The sequence below is a fragment of the Symphalangus syndactylus genome, chromosome 22, assembly GCF_028878055.3.
Source record: "Symphalangus syndactylus isolate Jambi chromosome 22, NHGRI_mSymSyn1-v2.1_pri, whole genome shotgun sequence".
Classification (NCBI taxonomy): Eukaryota; Metazoa; Chordata; class Mammalia; order Primates; family Hylobatidae; genus Symphalangus; species Symphalangus syndactylus.
The window spans coordinates 68465015-68487292 of NC_072444.2; the positions used below are offsets into that span (position 1 = coordinate 68465015).

The 22278-nt window shown below is 40.9% G+C and overlaps 1 protein-coding gene across 5 annotated transcripts in view; it reads left to right on the forward strand.

Moving 5' to 3' along the window:
• ARHGAP15 (Rho GTPase activating protein 15) overlaps positions 1 to 22278 on the forward strand; it is a 638954-nt gene that overhangs the window by 578496 nt on the left and 38180 nt on the right. The window contains exon 14 of one of the 5 annotated variants that reach the window (XM_055261924.2): positions 8655 to 9074. The exons of the other annotated variants lie outside the window; for them this stretch is intronic. Within the exon in view, the coding sequence (XP_055117899.1) occupies positions 8655 to 8685 (31 nt within the window). The 3' untranslated portion in view covers positions 8686 to 9074. Of the gene's footprint in view, positions 1 to 8654; positions 9075 to 22278 lie in introns of those variants that run through there. 5 annotated transcript variants of the gene reach the window in all.

A 22278-nucleotide genomic window follows, 5' to 3' on the forward strand; every position in this document is an offset into this window, starting at 1 on the left:
AACTTGGAGAAATGCTGTGTTAAATGTTAAAGAAAATCAGAGATACAGTCTTTTGCATACTCAAAGAGAGCATAATTAGAAATATGGGGGAAAAAGTTGTGAATGTAGAAAAGACTATAAAAATATTTACTAAAATGTTAATATTTCTTTATTTGAGTGGTTGGATTGTGAGAGTTTTGTTCCTGTGTTTCTTTCCTCCCCACTAATAATGGTATAGGAGGAGACATTGAGGTTAAGGGAACAAAGAAACTAGGCTTTGGAGTTAGGCTGACCTGAGTGCAAGTCTTGGCTCTGCCACTTACTGGAGGTATAATCTTGGCCAATTCATTCAACTCGAAGCTTCCATTTTGTCATCTGTCACAGGGAGATTATAATAGAACTTATTTCTGTAGTGAGAAGTATATGAATAATGCTTTTGAAGAGTCTTGCGTAGTACTTAGCACGTAAGTACTAAATAAACATTTTACATCAATGTATTATTTTTACATGTATTATATTACATGTATTATTATTACAGTATTTTATAATGAGGGAAATATAAAATAATTATTAATGAAATATATGTAGCAAGAATTACCAAGGCAGTGCAGGCTAAATTACTGCTAAATTTCATGATTTCCAGAAAATTCTTTATCCCACCTCAGGATCTTTTTCCAGAACTTGAGTTTCCTTACTGTCCTGACTCAGCCAGTTTCCCAGAGTCCCAGTGAGACTATTTCACATGTTTGACAAGCTACATCACACCCCCATTCTCATACCCAATCCCCACTCTCTTCTGTCTCAGACTCCCTGTCAGCCTGGCTGGCATATTGTCCCCTGGTCTTAGTTCCAACTCTTTTCACCCTCCAAGTGATAGTTTGCTATGTGATCATCTAGTCTGCCTGCCTTTGGGGCAGGCATAAGGAAATTGGAAATAGGCACAGGTCTCCCTATGCCTCTTATGAAGAGCCTCCTCTGTTAGAAGAGTCTCCCTAGGAGACTTCTAGTTCTCTTGCTTTGTTGTATAACTTCTCAGAGTAATTTTCATGATCAGAATTTCCTGCCAAGACAAACAAAACACCAGCTTTATGAAAGCCTGGTAAGTAAGAGATTTTGAAGCCAGCAGGGCCATACTCTGTGTCCGAGTCACCAATATAAACACTCCTAGAATCTTATCAACTACATATCCACCTAGAATCTTATCAACTACATATTCACCTGGAATCTTATCAACTACATCTCCACCTAGGCCTGGTGCTGCCCTTTGGAAGTACTAGAACTTTTGTCGTCATGACTATTAGTATATTCTAGATATTGCTGAAGTCTTTTTCCATATTTTCATTTTCATGATAAAAATAATACATAATTATGGAAAATTTAGAAAATAAATAAATAAAGTCTTTCCACAGAGCTAAATTTAACTAGTTAGCCAGATTTCCTTTGTGGCATGCATTTTTCAAGCCAAAACAATCTCAAATTTGTGAGGGGGGTGGGGGTAAGGACTCAAAAGAACTTTTATGTACACATTATGCATGCACACATTACTCAGAGAAAATAGAAATGTCTTAGAAATGGGCGACTTTTAATAATGTCTTAGGAAGTCATGTTATTTGTTGATTTTTAAAAATAGCTTTGGAAGAATATATTTGCTGCAGATTTTAGGTGCAAATAAACATTATTATAGGAGACTCGCACTTTGTAAAATAGGTTGAAAGGAAAGTTAAAATCTTCCCCTTTGCACTGACTCTAAGAAAGTTGTCCAGCTGTTCATAGAATTCCAAGGTGAAAAAACGATACGGCTGAATAGACAAATCTCATGGACGAATGCCAATTGAATGCCTCGTTGAAAGTAGAAACTGTTGAGCTGGGGCTATTTTGTGAAAGTAAACCGATATTTAAAGCTTCTCTGTGGTCTTCATGGATATTAAATAAAATATTCTACAAAAGCATGTCAGAGGCAACTTCAATGATAATGACCCAGAAATATAAGGGTTGTATCAGAAAACAATGGAGACAAAATAATTCGTCCACCCTGTCTTTAAAATGGCACTGTAGGTATTTCTGATGTTTTGATGGGGAGACATTAGATATAGTTAAAGAATGGACTTCAAAGCCCACAGCCATCACCCTTCTCTCTGGTTGTCCGGGGCCATGCTGGTGACGCTCTCTGCCTCCCATTCAGGCCTCTGAATGCTCAGCTCTGCTGTGCTTTTGAGCACGGTATGTTTTTCTGTGCTGTCTTCTGGCACTCTGTTCTTTTTCTGTACACTTTGGTCTTTCACCCAACCACAATACCTGATATCCAAAGACTTGCAGACATGGGTATTTTTACTGGAAAATGAGGAACCTGTGCAATTTATTATTTTCTTTTACTCTCTCTTTTTTTTTTTTTTCTCTTTTCCTGTGGGACAGGGGTTGTGAGTTGTTTGAAATAAGCCAGGAGTTTCCTAGCTCCTTTGCTTTTGTATTTGAAATGGCACCCTAATCACTTTGAAGAGCTAATGTACTTCCTATGGGCCTGAAATTTCTCAACTGGACTCCCATGGCAGAATTTGGCCTGGTAGTTAAGAAAATTAATTACTCTGATCGCGAAGGTGAAGCAATAGTTCCCAACTCCCCATAGTAATCATTAAAATGTCATCTACTTAGGAGACATCTTGGCATGGGATTTATAAGGTTTGTGAGCTGAGGACTAAGGTTCAGTGATCCTTCCAGCAGTGCCTCCTCGTTCTAGAGGAAGGCTGTGGGAGATAAGGTTTTAAGACAGGAGTGAAATTATTACTTCAGATCTTTAGATTTAACATTTTAATGGTAACATTCACCACTGAAAAATAGGAAACAACAAAACCTAAAGTTGCCACCATCCTGTCTATCATTGTTGTCTCTATTGTTAAGTGATGGCCAACTGTATGAGGGTATTTCCCTCATGAGAGGTCAAATTTTTAAGTTGCCCTACCCTTCTCTACTATGAATCTTGGCCTTTAACCTAATGGAAAGAATTTGGAATCAGAAGACATAGTCTCAGGTCCCAGCCTCAGCCCTTAGAAACTGTACAACATTGAGAGAATCTTTCAAAGTCTGTAACCGTCCCTTTTGTTCAGGTGTGAATTAAATCAAATAAATTCATATTTGTGAAAATGTTTGGTAACTGTAAAATTCTACCTACAAATTCCTTCAGGAAGTCTCAAATGAGTGCCTGCTATATTCCAGGCCTGAACAAAATCAGGGGTTGGAAAAGTGTGGCCCACAGGCCGCACTCAGCCTGCCTCCTCTTTTTGTCAATAAAGTTTTATTGAAACACACATCTATTCGTTTATGTTTTGCCTATGGCTGCTTTCATGCTACAATGGCAAGAGGTCACAATAAGTCACAACAAGGTACACAAGGCCAAAAATATTTACCATCTGACCCTTCACAGAAAAAAATTGCTGACCCTTCAACTCAATGTTAAAGGCATAAAGAGGATTCCTATTCCTACCCTCACGTATCTTATCATCTCCTGAGGCAGATAAATTAGTAAACAATTATAATAAATATGATGCAATATCTAAAATGCTAGGAGAATTCTAGGCAGCAGCTGAAATTTAGCTTAGAAAAATCAAAGGATGCCCCCCAGAGCACATGAAACAAGCTATCTTTAAGGATGTTGGCTTGGCAGACAACAGACCTACTATAGGGAGAGAGAATACTCTGTACAAGAACATGGAAGAGAACTGCAATGGGGTAAAGAAATGGCGAGTCCTCTGGAAGGATTAGAGCATTGGGAATTATAAAGAGAATAAACAGTGGCAGATTATGAGCCTCTAACGTTGCAAACAAGTTAAATGGTGAAGAATACCATACAATCTGATAAGGAGCTTGAAATTCTTTCCGTAGGCTAAACACTGTCGCTCACTCATTTAATCCTAGCACTTTCAGCGGTTGAGGAGGAAGGATCGCTTGAGCTCAGGAATTCCAGATCAGCCTGGGCAACATAGTGAGAACTCGTCTCTATAAAACATTAAAAAATTAGCCAGACATCATGGCATGCATCTGTAGTCCCAGCTACTCAAGTGGCTGAGACAGGAAGATCACTTGAGCCTAGGAGGTCGGAGGCTACAGTGACCTATGATTTTTGTCAATGCACTCTAGGCAACAAAGCAAGATCATGTCAAAAAAACAAAAAAAACCTGTAGACATTAGGAAAATCACTGAAGGATCTGAAGTGGAGAGGTAAGGTAATGAAATTTGTATTCATAAAGACCACAGTTTTTGTAAGAGTGAAGGACAACTTGTAGAAGGGCAACACCAGAAGTAGGGAAAACAGTAAAGATGCTGGTACAGTAGTCCAAGCTAGAGATCCCCAGCTAAGGGAGTGCTAGGGGGAATGGGGGAAAGTGATGGATACAAGAGGCATTGAAGTGGTAGATGCAACAGAACATGTGCACCAGGTACATGCGAGAGGTTAGGAAGACGAAGGATTCCAGGATGGCACCCAGATTTTGAATTAGCCAAATGGTGATATCCTTAACTTACATTTCATATAGCAAAAGCACCAAATTGGAGGCATGAAAAAAGCAGAAATTTTGTTAACATAGTGTGACTTGCTCATTGTTATATTCTATTAGCAAAATCCAGTCAAGGATAAGACATATATGTTGGGAAGGCAAGAAAGGTGACTGAGATCTAGGGACAAATTTTGAAGTGTTGGTTTAAAGATGGCAATGGGGTAAGGTCATGAATGCCTCCAAGGGATCATGTGAACCCAGAAGAGAGTCAAGGACAGATTCCTAGAGACTTCTAACATCGAATGGGTGGTCAGAGAAAGAGATACCAGAAAAGGAGTCTGAGAATGGCACGCACGTTGATAGAAAAAACATTTGGCAAGAGCAAAGGTATTATATTTTGTGATGAAAACTACTCATTACACAAGGAACACCTAGAATAACCTCAGCTTAACAGGACATGGGGCAGAATTTATAACAATGACCAGCTACTGTTCTTACCTTCACCCTTCAGCTTTTAAAAAAAAACACAGGAATAAATATAATCTAGCAGGAAAAAAAATGATATTCTATAGCATAGCCAGGTCCTGAAAATATAAAGAACCTGGCCTCTTCTGCTCTTAGAGCATTGGCTCCAGAAGGGCAGAGATTTATGTCATTTTGATTCCTGCTATATCCCCTAGTACCGTGTCCTACATAGATACTCAATAATTTTTGTTGAACAAATGGAATTGCATTACTTCATTGAACAAGATGATAATCTAATAGCCAGTGAGTGGTTCCAGGTAACGTCAACTTCGTAAGCCTAGTGTATTAGTCCGTTTTCATGCTTCTGATAAAGACATACCCAAGACTGGGAAGAAAAAGAGGTTTAATTGGACTTACAGTTCCACGTGGCTGGGGAGACCTCAGAATCATGGCAGGAGGCAAAAGACACTTCTTATATGGTGGCAGCAACAGAAAATGAAGAAGAAGCAAAAATGGAAACCCCTGACAAACCTATCAGATCTCATGAGACTTATTCACTATCACAAGAATAACGCAGGAATGACCAGCCCCCATGATCCAATTACCTCCCGCTGGGTCCCTCCCATAGCACGTGGAAATTCTCAGAGATACAATTCAAGTTGAGTTTTGGGTGAGAACACAGCCAAACATATCATTCCACCCCTCACCCTCCAAATCTCATGTCCTCACATATCAAAACCAATCATGCCTTCCCAACAGTCCCCCAAAGTCTTAACTCATTCCAGCATTAACCCAAAAGTCCACAGTCCAAAGTCTCATCTGAGACAAGGCACGTCACTTCTGCCTACGAGCCTGTAAAATCAAAAGCAAGCTAATTACTTCCTAGATACAAAGAGGGTACAGGTATTGAGTAAATAGAGCCATTCCAAGTGGGAGAAATGAGCCAGAACAAAGGGGTTACAGGCCCCCATGCAAGTCCAAAATCCAGCAGGGCAGTCAAATTTTAAAGCTCCAAAATGATCTCCTTTGACTCCAGGTCTCACATTCAGGTCATGCTGATACAAGAGATGGGTTCCCATGGTCTTAGGCAGCTCTGCCCCCGTGGCGTTGCAGGATACAGCCTCCCTCCTGGCTGCTTTCACAGGCTTGCATCGAGTGTCTGCCGCTTTTCTAGACAGATAGTGTAAGCTGTTGGTGGATCTACCATTCTGGGGTCTGCAGGGTGATGGCCCTCTTTTCTCATAGCTCCACTAGACAGTGCCCCAGAAGGGACTCTGTGTGGGGACTCTGACCCCACATTTCCCTTCTGCAATGCCCTAGCAGAAGTTCTCCATGAGGACCCTGCCCCTGCAGCAAACTTTTGCCTAGGCATCCAGGTGTTTCTATACATCTTAAATCTAGGCAGAGGTTCCCAAACCTCAATTCATGACTTCTGTGCACCCACAGGCTCAACACCACACGGAAGCTGCCAAGGCTTGGGGCTTCCACCCTCTGAAGCCACAGCCCAAACTCTACGTTGGCCCCTTTCAGCCATGGCTGGAGTGGCTGGGACGCAGGGTACCGCATCCCTAGGCGGCACACAGCACAGGGACCCCGGGCCAAGCCCATAAAACCACTTTTTCCTCCTGGGCCTCTGGGCCTGTGATGGAAAGGGCTGCCATGAAGGTCTCTGACCTGGCTTGGAGACATTTTTCCCATGGTCTTGGGGATTAACATTAAACTCCTTGCTACTTATGCAAATTTCTGCAGCTGGCTTGAATTTCTCCCCAGAAAATGGGTTTTTCTTTTCTACTCATAATCAGGCTGCAAATTTTCTGAACTTTTATGCTCTGTTTCCCTTTTAAAACAGAATGCTTTTAACAGCACCTAAGTCACCTTTCGAACGCTTTGCTGCTTAAGAATTTCTTCCACCAGATACCCTAAATCATCTCTCTCAAGTTTTAAAGTTTCACAGATTTCTAGGGCAGGGGCAGAATGCCACCAGTCTCTTTGCCAAAACATAACGAGAGTCACCTTTGCTCCAGTTCCCAAGTTCCTCATCTCCATCTGAGACCACCTCAGCCTGTACCTTATTGTTCATATCACTATCAGCATTTTTCTCGAAGCCATTCAATAAGTCTTTAGGAGGTTCCAAACTTTCCCACATTTTCCTGTCTTCTTCTGAGCCCTCCAAACTGCTCCAACCTCTGCCTATTACCCAGTTCCAAAGCCACGTCCACATTTTTGGATATCTTTTCAGCAACGCCCCACTCTACTAGTACCAATTTACTGTATGAGTCCATTTTCAAGCTGCTGATAAAGACATACTCAAGACTGGCAAGAAAAAGAGGTTTAATTGGACTTACAGTTCCACATGGCTGAGGAGGCCTCAGAATAATGGCAGGAGGTAAAAGGCACTTCTTACATTGTGGAGGCAAGAGAAAATGAGGAAGATGCAAACACAGAAACCCCTGATCAACCCATCAGATCTTGTGAGACTTATTCACTATCAGGAGAATAGCATGGGAAAGACCGGCCCCCATGATTCAATTACCTCCCCCTGGGTCCCTCCCACAAGACATGGGAATTCTGGGAGATACAATTAAACTTGAGATTTGGGTGGGAACACAGCAAAACCATATCACCTGGAATCTTAGAAACTTGATATTTTCAGACTAGTACTAGGGAATATTCCATCTTAAGGGTATTGGTAAGCAAGTTCTTCCTCTCAAGTTTATCTCCCCTCACCTGATTATTTTTCTTTGCATCCTGACGAAGAAACAAGCACAGCTCTTCTGATTATAAAAATAATAATATTTTTAATGGGGTTGTTTTTCTTGTAAATTCATTTAAGTACCTTAGAGATGCTGGATATTAGACCTTTGTCAGATGCAGAGACTGCAAAAACTTTCTCCCATTCTGTAGGTTTTCTGTTCACCCTGATGATAGATTATTTTGCTTGTGCAAAAGTTCTTTAGTTCAATCAGATCCAATTTATCAATTTTTGCTTTTGTTGCCATTGCTTTTGTCACCTTTGTCATGAAATCTTTGCCCGTGCCTATGTTCTGAATGGTATTGCCTAAATTTTCTTCTATGGTTTTTATAGTGTGGGGTTTGACATTTAAGTCTTTAATCCATCTTGAGTTTATTTTTAAATATGGTATAAGGAAGGGGTCCAGTTTCAATTTTCTGCATATGGCTAGCTAGCACTATTTATTAAATAGGGAATCCTTTCAACACTCACTGGGGCCTGTTGGAAGGTGGTCGGGGGGAGGTGAGGGGGTGGATGGGAGGAAGGAGAGCAACAGGAAGAATAGCTGATGGCTGTTGGGCTTAATACGTAGGTGATAGGATGATCGGTGCAGCAAACCACCATGGCACACGTTTAACTATGTAACAAACCTGCACATCCTGCATAGTTACTCCTGAACTTAAAGGCTGGAAAAAAGAGATACTCTTAATATTAAGACTGCATGTTAAAAGGGTGCAAGCACTACAATGAATGAGTTCTAAAAGAGGCTGGCCACACCAAGGGAGACTCAGTCAGGGAATCTGTGACCACTCATCAGTGATGGGTGGAGCCTATTAGATCAATTACTGCAATACATAGTAAGATTGCCAGTTCTTCTGGTTTCTTGATTATCTGGGATTAGTAGCGGATCTTGAAATACAAAAATTTATTTTTACATCTTCTGTCATAATTCTCACTACTAAATAACTTCTACCACTTCTACCTCCTATCAGGTCAACCCCAACTTCCTCGTCCATCAGTTGAGACCCAATACTGCCATACTACCTTGAATTATTTAGCATCAGCTGAAGAAAAAAAAAATCACCTTGATTTAAAAAGCTTGCCTTCTGCTTTAAAGTATATAAAGAAATTTGGTTCCCTTGTTTTATGGAGCAAACTTCAAAGTGGAAGGGAGAAAAAAAATCAAGCAGACCTCAAGTCACCTGATTTCCAGTCCACTAAACCACACTCTGCTTTCTTGCCAATACCAATACTCGATTGTGTTTCCAGGGAAGAAGGAATGGTAAAACAAAGAGTGAGAAAGCTGAGCCAACTGTGATAGAGGCACAGGCCAATCCCTCAGACTCCCTTTTTCTAATTGAACACCAGATATAATCCCAGCCCTTTAAATAAAATTACCTAATTAATCCTAATTAATTAGTGAGCCCTTATATTTATAGAAGGGGTTTTCTTAGTGTCTGTCTTCTCACCCTCCCCACTTTCCTGCCTCTACTACATTTCTATCTAAAAGGAAAAGTTTCATTTTTAGGGGTTCTTTTTAAAAACAATTTCCATGTCAACATTTATTAATGCTTGTGTGTGTGTGTGTGTGTGTGTGTGTGTGTGCATGCCTGCATATATACACTTAGAGCACATTTTTTTAGAAGGCAGTAACGGTGCTGCCTTTTATCACCTTCTTTCTCCTCTTTAAATGGAAAGCACTGAACCCAGATGCCCAACCACGGAAGATATTCTTCCAGAAGCAGCATCTGGCTTCCTGGCAAGGCCTTCAGGCAAGTTGTTTGGGGAGCATTGCTGTTGTCTCTCGGTCTGTCACGTGTATTGGATACCGTGGCCTCTCTGGCTGGCATGTCCTGGTAGCTGCCAATTCCTTTCAGTTCACCTTTAATTCTGAGAAACTAGTTTCCTCATTTTCATTTCTTACTGGACTTATTTTTCTCCCCACTGCCCATAAGAATTCCAGGACAAACCTAAGTCCTCACTGCTTTCTGCCTGTCAAGCTCCTTTCCAGACCTCTGTCTTTCTTTTAAACCCAAGTGAAAACCTCAGCCGTTTACTCCTACATTAAAATAGGTTATTTTAAATAATACTTCTTAGCCACTTCTTGTCAGCAAAGCTCCTTGTAAACTGTGGAGTTGTTCCCTGAAAAGAAAAACAAAACATTCCGTCCGAGTCATTTATTCTGGTCTGTACACAAGACATGAAAGTGTTCTTGACATTTGTGTATTATTTAGTTAAATCATATTGGCTCCCTACATCCTTGTCACACCACGAACAAAAGAGCATCACGGGGCTGGGAAAGAGGAGACCACGCTGCAGTTAGTCAAGGCTATGCAGCCTTTACACATAGCACCCGCTCCAGGAAACTGCATTTCTTAAAGTGGCTTCCTTTTTTTTCTCTCTTTTTTTTTTTTACCTGTTAATATATATTTTTTAATTGTGAAGGATCTTCTGGGGTTTTTTATGGATAATTGTTAAGAACACAGAGTCCGATGGTAGCCCACGCAACAGGAAGCAGTGACAAGGTGCTGACAAGTCCGGCAGCAGTACCCAGAATGCAGAGGAGAAAGCAGAAATTAGAGCTGCAGGGTGACATCCAGGAATACTTAACACAGGGTATCTGCAAATTTTCATGTCGTTGGGTTTTTTTCTCATGCAAGAAAAAAAGTACATATTATATATGAGATTTCAGTTCTCAAGACTGTAATGCCTAGGCTGAGAAAAGGCTGGAGTTGAGCAATGGACAGGAGGAAATCTCAGCCATAAATAATATTTTGTCTGTAGCTAGTAGCAGACTCAACCCACACTTGACTTTGAAGCAGTATATAACTAAAACCCTGGGCTTCACTTGAATGAGAGTCCCTAGGGGGCAAAGAAAGGAGGTTAGGGGCTGTCTTGGTCAGGCCATTGGGAAAAATCTTTTTTGGAAGTAGCTACAAAACAGTAGAGCTCAAATTTAAGGTTAGCATTTTTGAGCCTATTATGTTTCTGCCTCAGTGACATTTTTTGGTCTATAATTTTCCCCCAGCTCCATTCATTAATATGTAAAAAGAAAGTTTAAAAATACACGCCGAACTCACAAGCTTTACATTACATTATTGCCCTTGGTATAGAGGTTCCTGTATCTTATTTCTGGTCATTTCTTCTCCTCTTCTATATCCTACCCACGTTCTTTTTAACTGAACTGTTTCCTCATACATTTTTCCCCTGTTCTCTACCTTTCCTCCCAATATTCATCATCCTCTGCAGATTCTTTGTCTTGTCTGTACTCTGAAAACTCACTTCACATTCAAAACATTGTTGCCTACATCATCTGTCCACCCATTTATTCATGAAACAAATACAGGTTGAGTACTTACTGTGTGGTAGATGCTGAGCTGGAAATGAGGACACTTTTACCAGGAAAGCAATAAAGCTCTAGGATCTGGAAGCTTCCCTTGCCATGTCTGGGAGTGTTCACATCCCTCAATCTCATTCTTAATCCCCATTTTCTGGCTCTATATCCTTCCTCTTCTAACAGGAATTTGTAAACCAGCCTATTTTTAACAGGCATTAAGTCAGTCCTTCCATTGGACCAAGTAAACCCCTTCTCTTCTTTCTCATTTCAAAGAGACAAGTAGAACACGTTGGGACAGAACCACTGTAAGGAGTGGGCAAGACATAAGTTGGTTCTCTGGCACTGAAAACACCTCTTTTCCTGCTTTCCGGGAACTGATGGTCAATAGACACCTCTTCATAGTCTTCCCTATATCAATTTTGTACACTCATTTCTTTACTTCATTTATTGATTTTCATTTATCTCCCATAGAGTTTGCAATACGAAAAGATAAATCACTCCAAATGAACTTTTGTCTAATTAATCTGTGTATCTGTTTTTGGGCATTAAAACAGATTAAATTTGCTTACATAGTGAAAAGGCATGTAAAGTGATATGTTACCTAAATCAGAATTTTCTTCCATTTGGACACTTGATAGCAATCGTTTCACATCTCAGAAAGATTCCATTCTCAAACACATCTCTTCTTTGATAACAGCACAACTCTGCCCTCGCAACTCTGCCCTCTTAGCTTCCTGCTCACCATCCTTTCCACTTTTCTTTCATTTCCAACTGCCATTCCAGAGCCACGTACTTCCCTTGCTGCTAACTTTTAAGTCAACAGAAAGGAATTCCATTCTCTCTCCTGGTGCCACATTTCCTATTTAGGGCCAAATATTCCCCACAGAGATATTGAGGCATTTTACTGCTAGTTTGCATGTCCCACTATATTCTTCTAACTAGTGGGAAAAAAGAAATAAATGCATGCCCTGCTCTCTCTGACCTCATCTTCCTTTCATATCACATTTAAAATAACCAATTCCTGGAGTGGCAAGCTCTTAAAGCAATTCATACTTCCCTGGCAATCACAGAAATGTACCCTTCATCTTGGCAGAGGAAGGCCTATTTCTTTCACCTGTTGTCACATTCTTTTTATTCTCTGCATGGGTTTCCCACACATACACCCTGTAATAGGTTAGATAAGGTTAGAAGCAGGTGGCTACATAGAGAATCAAAAGAAATGTTCATTGTCATGTACTAGGAATTTCTGATCCCAACGCACTTTTTTTTTTTTCCAAGAAATGGTAATATATAGAAAATTGGCCTGCAGTTGTATGTAGGATTGTGGATACTGGGGAGAGAGGGGGGCGGGGAAGATGATGACCAGAGAGAGTGTTTTGTTCATCAGGAACGCAGCTACCTGAAAAACACCAGCTAATTAGCAGTCTGTAGCCACACAACACAGCAGTTTAGTATAAGAAGTGAACAATACTTTACCTAATTGAAACTACAGAGCAGACTTAGGTAGGCTGCATGCAATTACACAGATTGGAAGTCAGCCAGGATGCCGAGGTTAACAATCCCTTCACTCACAAAAAGCACCACGGGAACTTTAATGACCACAAGTGGTAAGGGCCGCTATCCTGCATCCCAACGAAAGGCCTCACCTCTCACAACCCAGACTCCATCAGAAGAGCCTAATGGGGTCAACTAATTGCTAGAAAAAAAAGACTGCCCTCTATCGACGCAGATGCACCTGTGCTGTGTGACTCATTCACCAAGCACAGCAAACACTTTGAAGTACTAGGACGAAGGGGGATTCGAATGAATGAGGGCATCGAGGGGGTCAAGTGGTGGACAATGGGAACTGTGAAGTCTCCTCTGCCTGCCGGTCCTGTGGCCAGCACTTCTGCTGCACGAGCTTCCCTAAAAGAGGCACAGGACTTCCCAAACTTCAGTGTGCTCACAAACCAAATCACCTAGCAATCTTGTTAAAAAATGCAGATTCTGGGCCGAGCGCAGTGGCTCACGCCTGTAATCCCAGGACTTTGGGAGGCCGAGGCGGGCGGATCACAAGGTTAGGAGATCAAGACCATCCTGGCTAACACGGTGAAACCCCGTCTCTACTAAAAATAGAAAAAATTAGCCAGGCGTGGTGGCGGGCACCTGTAGTCCCAGCTACTCAGGAGGCTGAGGCAGGAGAATGGCGTGAACCTGGGAGGTGGAGCTTGCAGTGAGCCGAGAGCCACTGCACTCCAGCCTGGGTGACAGAGCAAGACTCCATCTCAAAAAAAAAAAAAAAAAAAAAAAATGCAGATTCTAATTCAGGAAGTCTGGGATGGGGCCTGATATTCTGTACCCATAACAAGCTCCCAGGTGCCGCTGCTGCTGCCAGTCTGCGGACCACACTTTCAGAACAGGATCTAAAGACAAGAAACAGGAGGAGGAAAGAAGTTCTCTGTGGCCAAGAAATCAAAGTCTGGGCTAAAAGAAAGAGGACTTTAACACGGGGTTTGATGCCCAGAATTATCAGGTTTGCATCATTTGTCCTAGGAACTAAATGAAGCAGAAACATGGAGTGTCCAAAATAATAATCCAATCCAAAACCCACTCTCAGAATGGCTTTTTCCATGGGGAGAAGAAAGGGTAAAGAACATGGTCTCTGAATGTACTTCATAAATGAGCTGCCTACTCTGCAAAGTGTCCAGCTGTAGTGCTGTGGCAGGGGGATACCAGCAGTGGTCTGTCAGGACCTGCAAGAGCCAAAAGTGTCTGACTCTCAAGATGAATCAGGAGAAGACAAGATGGCAGAATGCAGATTGTCAAAGCTTAACCTATGAATAAGGATGGGAGTAATAATTTTCCTTCAAATGTTTGCAAAATAAAATCAAAGTTGCTGAAAAACATGGACCTTTTTAAACTTTTTTTTTTTTTTTGGAGACGGAGTCTCGCTCTGTCACCCAGGCTGGAGTGCAGTGGCACGATCTTGGCTCACTGCAACCTTCGCGGGTTCAAGCAATTCTCCTGCCTCAGCCTCCCGAGTAGCTGGGACTACAGGCGCCCGCCACCACGCCCGGCTAATTTTTTGTATTTCAGTAGAGACGGGGTTTCACCATGTTGCCCAGGCTGTTCTTGAACTCCTGAACTCAGGCAATCCGCCCGCCTCGGCCTCACAGAGTGCTGGGATTACAGGCTTAAACTTATATTATGCAAACATGGTTTACTGCTGTGCTACCTAGACTTCCATAATAAAGCCTCAATATAGCATTAAAAACTTACTTGTTGGTTAGATTAATCTGTATTCCTTAGTTATTTCCTAAATGCTTTTTATACTAATTTCTACATATTTTGTGACTTCTTAATGACAGAATTCACTTTAGATGCTTGAAAAGAAACACACACACACACACACACAGCAAAACCCAATTAATCACTGGTGGGTGCAGTATGGTTTTCTACGTTTAGACATGCTGCAAACATGTTGTAAACTAGATAAGGCTGGAGTTTAAATATACATTTATCCTAATATATATCTCATCAGTATAGCTGTAAAAAATGCTGTTACTTGCCAACAATATATAAATGTAAGATATCCTTCAAAATTTATCATTTGAAGTGTTCAGCCACCTGAAGCTAGCATGGCAAAGTACATATACAAGCAGCAGCACATAGGCACCAATGAATGAAGCGTGCCTATGGAGTGCCTGCTCTGTGTTCCATACTATACTCAGGAAAGTGGGGAAGATAAAAGTATACAATCAGAAGTCTAAGGTTTTGCCTTTGCAGTGCTACTAATGTAACAGGAAGGGAACAAAGCACTTAAGAAAAAAACAGAACGGAGACTAATTAACTGTTAAACAGTATGTGCAGCCTGTAATTCAAATGGGGAGAAATGGGCTGAAAGAGTTGAGAAGTCTCCAGTGAAAGGTGGAGCTGGTGAGATTTGGGAAGCACAAGGAGGTTCCATGGAGTGGCTGGAGAAAAACCAAGAGGGAACCAGGATATGCAGCCTGTCCTGTGGCCAGAGGCAAAGGAGAAGGAGAGACCAGAATGCAGGGTGGGGCCAGGTTATGGGTGGGGCTAGGTTATGGGTGGGGCTGGCAGAAACATTTCTTGGAATCTGACATCTCAGGCTATAGGGAACCAAGGCAGGTTACTGAAAAGTTGAAAAATGTAATTCCTGCTTCTGTATTTAAGTACAGTCACACACCACATAATGACACATCCATCAATAATGGACCTTACATGTGATGGTGGTCCCATGAGATTATGACACTGAATTTTTGCTGTACCTTTTCTCTATTTCAATACAGAAATACCACTGTGTTAAAACTGCCTGCAGTATTTAGTACAGTAACATGCTGTGCAGGTTTATAGCCTAGGAGCACTAGCCTAGGTGTGTAGTAGGCTATACCATCTAGGCTTGTGTAAGTACACCCTATGATGTTCACGTAACTGTGAAATTGCCTGATGATGCATTTATCAGAATGTATCCCCCTCGTTAAGTGACACACTGCCATCTCAAACAACCTATCCATCAGTCCTATGTAAAATGGACTTAAGGACGGAGGGGCTGAAGCAGGAGACTGGAGCAAAGCCGGAAAGCCAACAGTTCTCTTAACATGACTACGGAGCAATTGTTCTGGTGTTGGCTGTGGAGCTCATTGGGAAGAGAGGAATTCCTAGAGCAGCTTTTGAAGTAGGTCAGGAGTATTTGCTGGTATTTTTGATATGAATCTCCACAAAGGACTGGAAAGAGTCTCAGACAGTGCCACAGGGTGCAATCTATAGATTAAAGAGAGCGGTGATGCCACTGATAAAACCAGGTCACCTGTGTACTCTTACTGAGCACCTACTGTATGCCAGGCACTGTTCTAGGAGCTTATCACACATCGGTCAACTTAACAAAAACCATCCTTGCCCTCATGCCGGTTAAAAGGGGAAGTCAGTTACAGCCTTTTGAGTAGGAATGACATGAACTGACTTCCGTTTTAAAGGATCACTGTGTTGATAATACATTCTAGGTGAACAAGAGTAGACACAGAGAAAAACTGTAAATTGTCCAGTTGCCAATTTAATTAGAAAGCAGTATCTGTGGGTAGACAGTGCTACGTGCATTTGCCTCTGATAGGTTAAGAGAATCTAAAGACTGGGCTCCAGCCCCAGCTTGAGTGTGAGGTTCCACAGTGACTTCAGGCACGTCACTTCACGTCTCAGCCCCTGTTTTACCAACTTATCCTAGAAATAATATCTAATTTATCCACCTTCGTGTGTGTGTGTGTATGTGTGTGATCTAATGACATAAAGAAAGTAAAAGCCAAGAGTACGTACTGTTGCTTCAAGTTTGCCACAATTGGAGACCCAAGCAGAGAAATTTGATCTTACATTAAATCCAGTAGCTGGAGTGGAGAGGGCACTGGATTCAGAAGCAGAAAACCCAAGTTTGCATCCTAGGTTTATGACTCTAACCATGTCACCTTGGATAACAGCTGCTCTGAGTGTCAGTTTCCTCTTCTGTTATAATACCTATACCTCAAAGGACTTTTAGAAAATTCAGAGTTACATGTGAATGAAAGCCCACTATAAACTCTAAATCATCAAAGAGACAAAGTTGTTTCTTACCACCCTGTCAGGCTCTGACTGAAACCATAGAGAGCTGTACTACTACACCTGGTGTAAAATTGTAATTAATCCTTCCTCATATATGGGTTAACTTTAATTCCTTCACGGCAGGAATCATTTTTTTCCTGGACCTTGTAGTGTTCCATTGAAACGGTAGAGAGTCGAGCACTAGGAGGTATTTAACAAATCATTTTAGCAAGTGGGTAAGTGGAGGTGTGATTTTAAAGGAGGAAATGTAGGTTTGGGAATTAGGTTTTTACAGGAATATTTCAAACCATGAAAGTGCACGCATTTACCAAGCACGTTCAGAGCCCCCGAAAAAAGGATGGGGTTGAACACAACTTTGGGACAAGCATAGTAAGAATAACTAGCCAGCAAAGGAAAAAAAATGTAGAAAGTAAATTCACAATGATCAGCATTATCAGAGTCTGAAGAGCATCATCAAATAGTAATTCAATACACAACTTCTGCTCCAAAAGGATCAAAAAACATTTCAATTCGCTATTTCACAGAAATTTCAATCAGAAATGTCTAATAACCCCGCATCCACTTATCTAATAACCACACTCTAGCACAGAGATAACTCAAGTTCCTCAGGAGAGCTTCAAGATTCAGAAGTTCTTTTTGAATTACCAAAGGATAACAATGTGGTGTCCATTGTAATTTTAATAGTAATTTTATTGTTTGATTACTGTTAATCTACATATGATAAGTGTTTTTGACCAGAGCATTTGCTTAATCAGAACCTTCTATACTCCATCTAAGCAAAAGAAGTTATATTGGGAATGAAAGAAAATTGCACATAAAACCTTTTTTCATGGCCTGTTTCTTAAGGACACACTTACCACTCAATCTTGTGACATACCTAGCCAATAATCTCCTCTGCCTCTCCAAAGCCCACTTCTTTGTGTCTTTTTAACTGACATTTTGGAATTCACCTGAAAACACTAAGAATTTGCCAAGACAAATTTGGCCTGTGGAGAAGACACCATATTCACCACCAATCTGGAGAAAACAACGTACTCTGCTCTTTTAATTCATTATGATTTTAACATTTATTATCACATCATTATCACAATTTGAGGATTATAACTTGTTCTCAGAAAACTGGCCCCTAGGCAATAAAGAGTTAAGACCAGGGAGTTCACTCCCTGTGCCCTTCCTTTTTTCTCATCACAACCCCTCTTTCCTTGTGGTTCCACAAAATGAATAATGCCTTAGACATCGTTTTTGCAATGCTAATATTCAAACAGCAAAAGATACCTTAAGACCTTCATCAAGATTTTTTAAGGCCTCATTTAATGTCAGTTTCAAGGTTCTGTGAGGAATAATTAATCTAACAAAACAAGGTCTATGTGCCCGTCGATTGCCAGGGAATTTATGCAGGTAACTCATTAATGCCGCCGGGGGTTCGGCATGTAAATCCCAAAGCCTCGATGGGGAAATGGGACCAAATGATTTTTTTCCCCTATAAAAAACACAAACAATGACAAGTATAAAAGCAGATAACCTGAATATCTATACAAACAGCTATATGGCTTGTAAAAGTTTTCCATTTACATTCTGTCACCTCTTCTTTGCACATGTATAAAAGATGGGACAATTATTTCAACAAACCTACCCGTATAAATCAATGCAGTTTTGCTGTGGGAAGACTGGGTGTTTAAGGCATTTAATATTTCAGCATTGCCAGATTATCACCAGGATCCATTTCTCTTTGTGGTCAAGTGCATGATTAGCACTGTGACAGGGTATTGGCCATTTTCATATGAAGATCTGCAAATCCTAGTAAACAAATACCAGTTGGAAAAATTAAGAACAAGTCTGTGGACTGGAATGCACCCTACTTGTAATGGGAACAAAAAGCTGGCAATCAATTCTAAAGAAAAAGCTAAATCACAGCAGAATGACCTACTTTAAGGCATTTGCCAAAGAGGCAATGTTTTTAGACAGCTCTTCTGAAGTAGCGTCTTTCTGTCTATGCCATCTGCAGATTTATTACTCTGCCTGAAAAAAACAACCAAAAAAAAAAAAAAAAAAGCTTTATTTGAATGATACTGAGAGCCTGGTCTATAGGAAAGATTCCAGTATTGCGGGTACCACACCCACACCTACTGATGTGGTCCAAGGTTTTGCTTTAGAGGCACCTAATTAAGAAACCCTGACTCATTTACATGGAGACGTTTGATCTAAATTACACTCCAAACCGCACCAAATTGGGAGCATCTGTGAATGTGAAATGTTTGTTCCCTGTGACGGCTAGAACAGGGCCAGCTCTGGACGGCACATGTTCAAGTGACGAAAAATATTTCACATGTAACGTACTTCTGAGACCCACTTTTCCACTAATAATTCATAGTGAACCTAACCAGTATCTGTACCTCCACAATTATTTCAGGCTGTGAAAAATTATGTCACTATTTTTTTCCTGCTGCAAGAAAGAAGTAGAAGACCACCTACTTTGTTCGCTGTCATTGATAAAGGGCTTTAACTGCAGCCAATAGCAAAAGGCAAACCTGGATAGCACAAAGGCTGGTCACTACATAGATATATATATCTCAACTTGGGATCCACAGACACAGAGCAGTGATCTAAAGGGCTAAGTCCCAGTTACCCCCTCCATCACTGCCTTAACTTCTCCAGCCTTTCCACTCGGCTCGCTGGATCTCAGCAAAGCTTTCCCTTCCAACTCCACTGAGGCTGTACTTGTATGCAAAAGAGACAGCCCTTAGGATGAGGTGGGAATATTGATAGGGTAGAGGTAGCATCATCTGCAATTAGAGGACATGTCATTTCTACCGGATAAAATGTCTAAGAAAGTAAAAAGAAAACATTTCTGCCATTGGATGTGATGAACAGTACTCAGCCTACAGTTCGCACGAAAGAGTGTTGTATTTCCAGTATAATAAACAGAGTTTTATAGATACAGTCAATCCCGCACTTTGGTACCTGATGGCCACTTTACCTTATTAGGCCGTATATCACCTATATTTCAGTGGGAGTCCAAGGAAAAAGAAAGAAACTTTTAAAAAATAACATCAGGTTCTTTTGTTTAAGAAAGATATTAATGCATTCATCTGATGTATTGTTTTTTGCAGTAGCTAGAGTGAGATTTGAATATATTAATATTTTCAGCAGCAGAGCCCAGGGACCCCAGTGAATAACTTATGGATGGCTACATAGATATACTTTAGACAGAGGTAAGGTTTTCAGCTCTCATGTTGGTAAGGCTCAGACAGATCGAATGAACGGGGCTGTTCTCCACGAGTCTTTGTTGTGGGCATGCATTGTAATAGTATGGAGCCAGAGTTCTTCTGGTTGTCTACACAGCCTGGATTCAATAAACTGTTATATATGCATATTATGACAATGTGGTCAAGGAAACCAGATTTTTTTTACTTTACCTTCAAATGCCTATGGAGCCTAAATCTGGTGCTTATTTTTCTTGTCCCCATTCAATATGTTAACATATTCATAATTTGACACAGGTTACGTTCATTTTATAATTAAAGTTATGGAGTTAGCTGGAAAAGCATTCAGACTATACTGAATTTAAAAAAATGTGCATCTTTTTTCTATATTATACTGCAGCATTCAATGTGAATCTGAAGTCTGGATAATCCCAGACTGTGTTAGTTTGCTAGGGCAGCCATAACACAATACCACACACCAGGCGGCTTAAAAAGCAGCCATTTATGTTCTCACACTTCTGGAGCCTGGAAGTCCAAGGTCAAGATATCAGCAGGTTTGCTTTATTCTGAGGTCTCTCCGCCTTGGCTTGCACACGGCCACCTTCTTGCTGTTTTACCCTCACACAGTTTTTCTTCTGTGCTTTTGTGTCCCTGGTGTCTCTCTGCGTATCTAAATTTCCTCTTTCTATAAGGACATCAGTCAGATTGGATTAAAATCCACCCTAATGGCCTTATTTTTAACTTAATGACCATTTTAAAGGTCCAGTCTCCAAATGCAGTCACATTCTGAGCTAACAGCAGCTAGTGCCTTATCATATAAACTGGGGTCGGGTGGGATAACTCAGCCTATATCACACACAAAGGTATATTCACATCCAAGCTGCTGACATACCCTGTACCAATGATGTATTTATTTGAGCCCCAAACTAAAACCTAAATTAATATTCTTAAGTCTGGAGTATTCTTCCAGTATGGTTTTTCAGCCACATCCTCTATGGGAACGAAACAATGATGACTTTGTAAGGTTTAGGGGAACAAGCAGCAGCATGACTCTTCTCATACCTTCTTGCTAGACTGGAAGGAAGCAGTTCCTGTGTACAGTAAGTGTTACCACAGTGCCTGACCGAGCCCCACCCCGCCTTCAGGGACCCTGGTCTAGAGGCATAAGTGCCTCCCTCTCCATTACTGCCGCCCTCCATTAGGAGCAGATAACGCGTGAGCTACCACTTTCACAGTAAAACATTGCACTTACACCACACCTTTCAACTCAGCATTGCCAAATGCTTGAAAAATCATTATTATTTTTATTATTTATTTGTGGAATCCCAGCAGTCTACTCAGCACTGGGAAGTGCAGTGAAAGCCACAGAGCTATGGTCTCAGTTACGCAGACTTAAACCGACACTCAAGTTTCCTCCACGATGTGCCAGTAAAAAGTCTGAAGGTGGACATTTTTGCACGTGCATGCATAGCAAGAAAAGTGAAAAGGTAATTTAGGTCTGAGTTACCCTGCTACTCACATACCTGAGAAAAGAGCCATTTGTTAGAGTTGTTCTGATAAATGAAGGACTCAACCAAGAACAAAGCAAGAAAGCAAACACAGTTTTAGACCCTAAAGCTCAGAAAATGGAAATGCACTTCCCTAATCAAGGGCATCTACAATAACACTTTTAAAAGGATTATTAAGCAATGCAGGAAGTAGAAATCAATCAGGCTCTGCTTGTTGTTCACTGGTCATTATTTCCTGGGTCAAATCTGCTTGACATTCAATTTAATACAGTCTTTCATCAAGTCAAAAGGCCTGAGAGAGAAACTTTCACTGGCCACCCACATTTTCAGCAGGGCTGTTGCCTGGTCCGATTCACTTTTGTTTTCCAAAGTTTTTACCATCATTGCATATTATGCCTACTTCTATTGAAGCAGCTACTGCTTTTAATCATTTCCACAGTGGTAAACATACATTGTTCATCCCTGTAATGCTAGAAGCTGGTCCAATGCTTGGCATATAGTAGGTGCTCAATAAATATGATATCTGTGAACAATAAATTTTCACCCTACAAAGGCATTCTCAAAACGAATTGGACACATCCTGCTCTCTCTACAAAGTTACAAGCTAAGACAGATCACAGTAAAGCAGAGATATTGCAGACACACATTTAAAACCAAATGAAATAATGATTTAGACTGCCTTAAATCAAAGTGACTAAATGCATTTTTAGAAAGTACATGTTGAAAGTTATCTTGACTAGTTTTGCATTTAGCCAGGAAGTTTTCTGGACAAAGTATAAATTTAGGGATTTTTTTATGAGATGAGAGGGAGAAATCATAAATAAGTACGTGTTCTAGAAAGTGGGGTAAGACCACAGAGGAATCCTAAAGGTATTAATAGAGGTCAGGAATTGGACTTTAGAAAAACAGAAGAGGCAAGGAATTGAGAACAGAGGAAAATCAGATTACTTGGAGTGTTCTAATGAATGCCTTTCGAAGA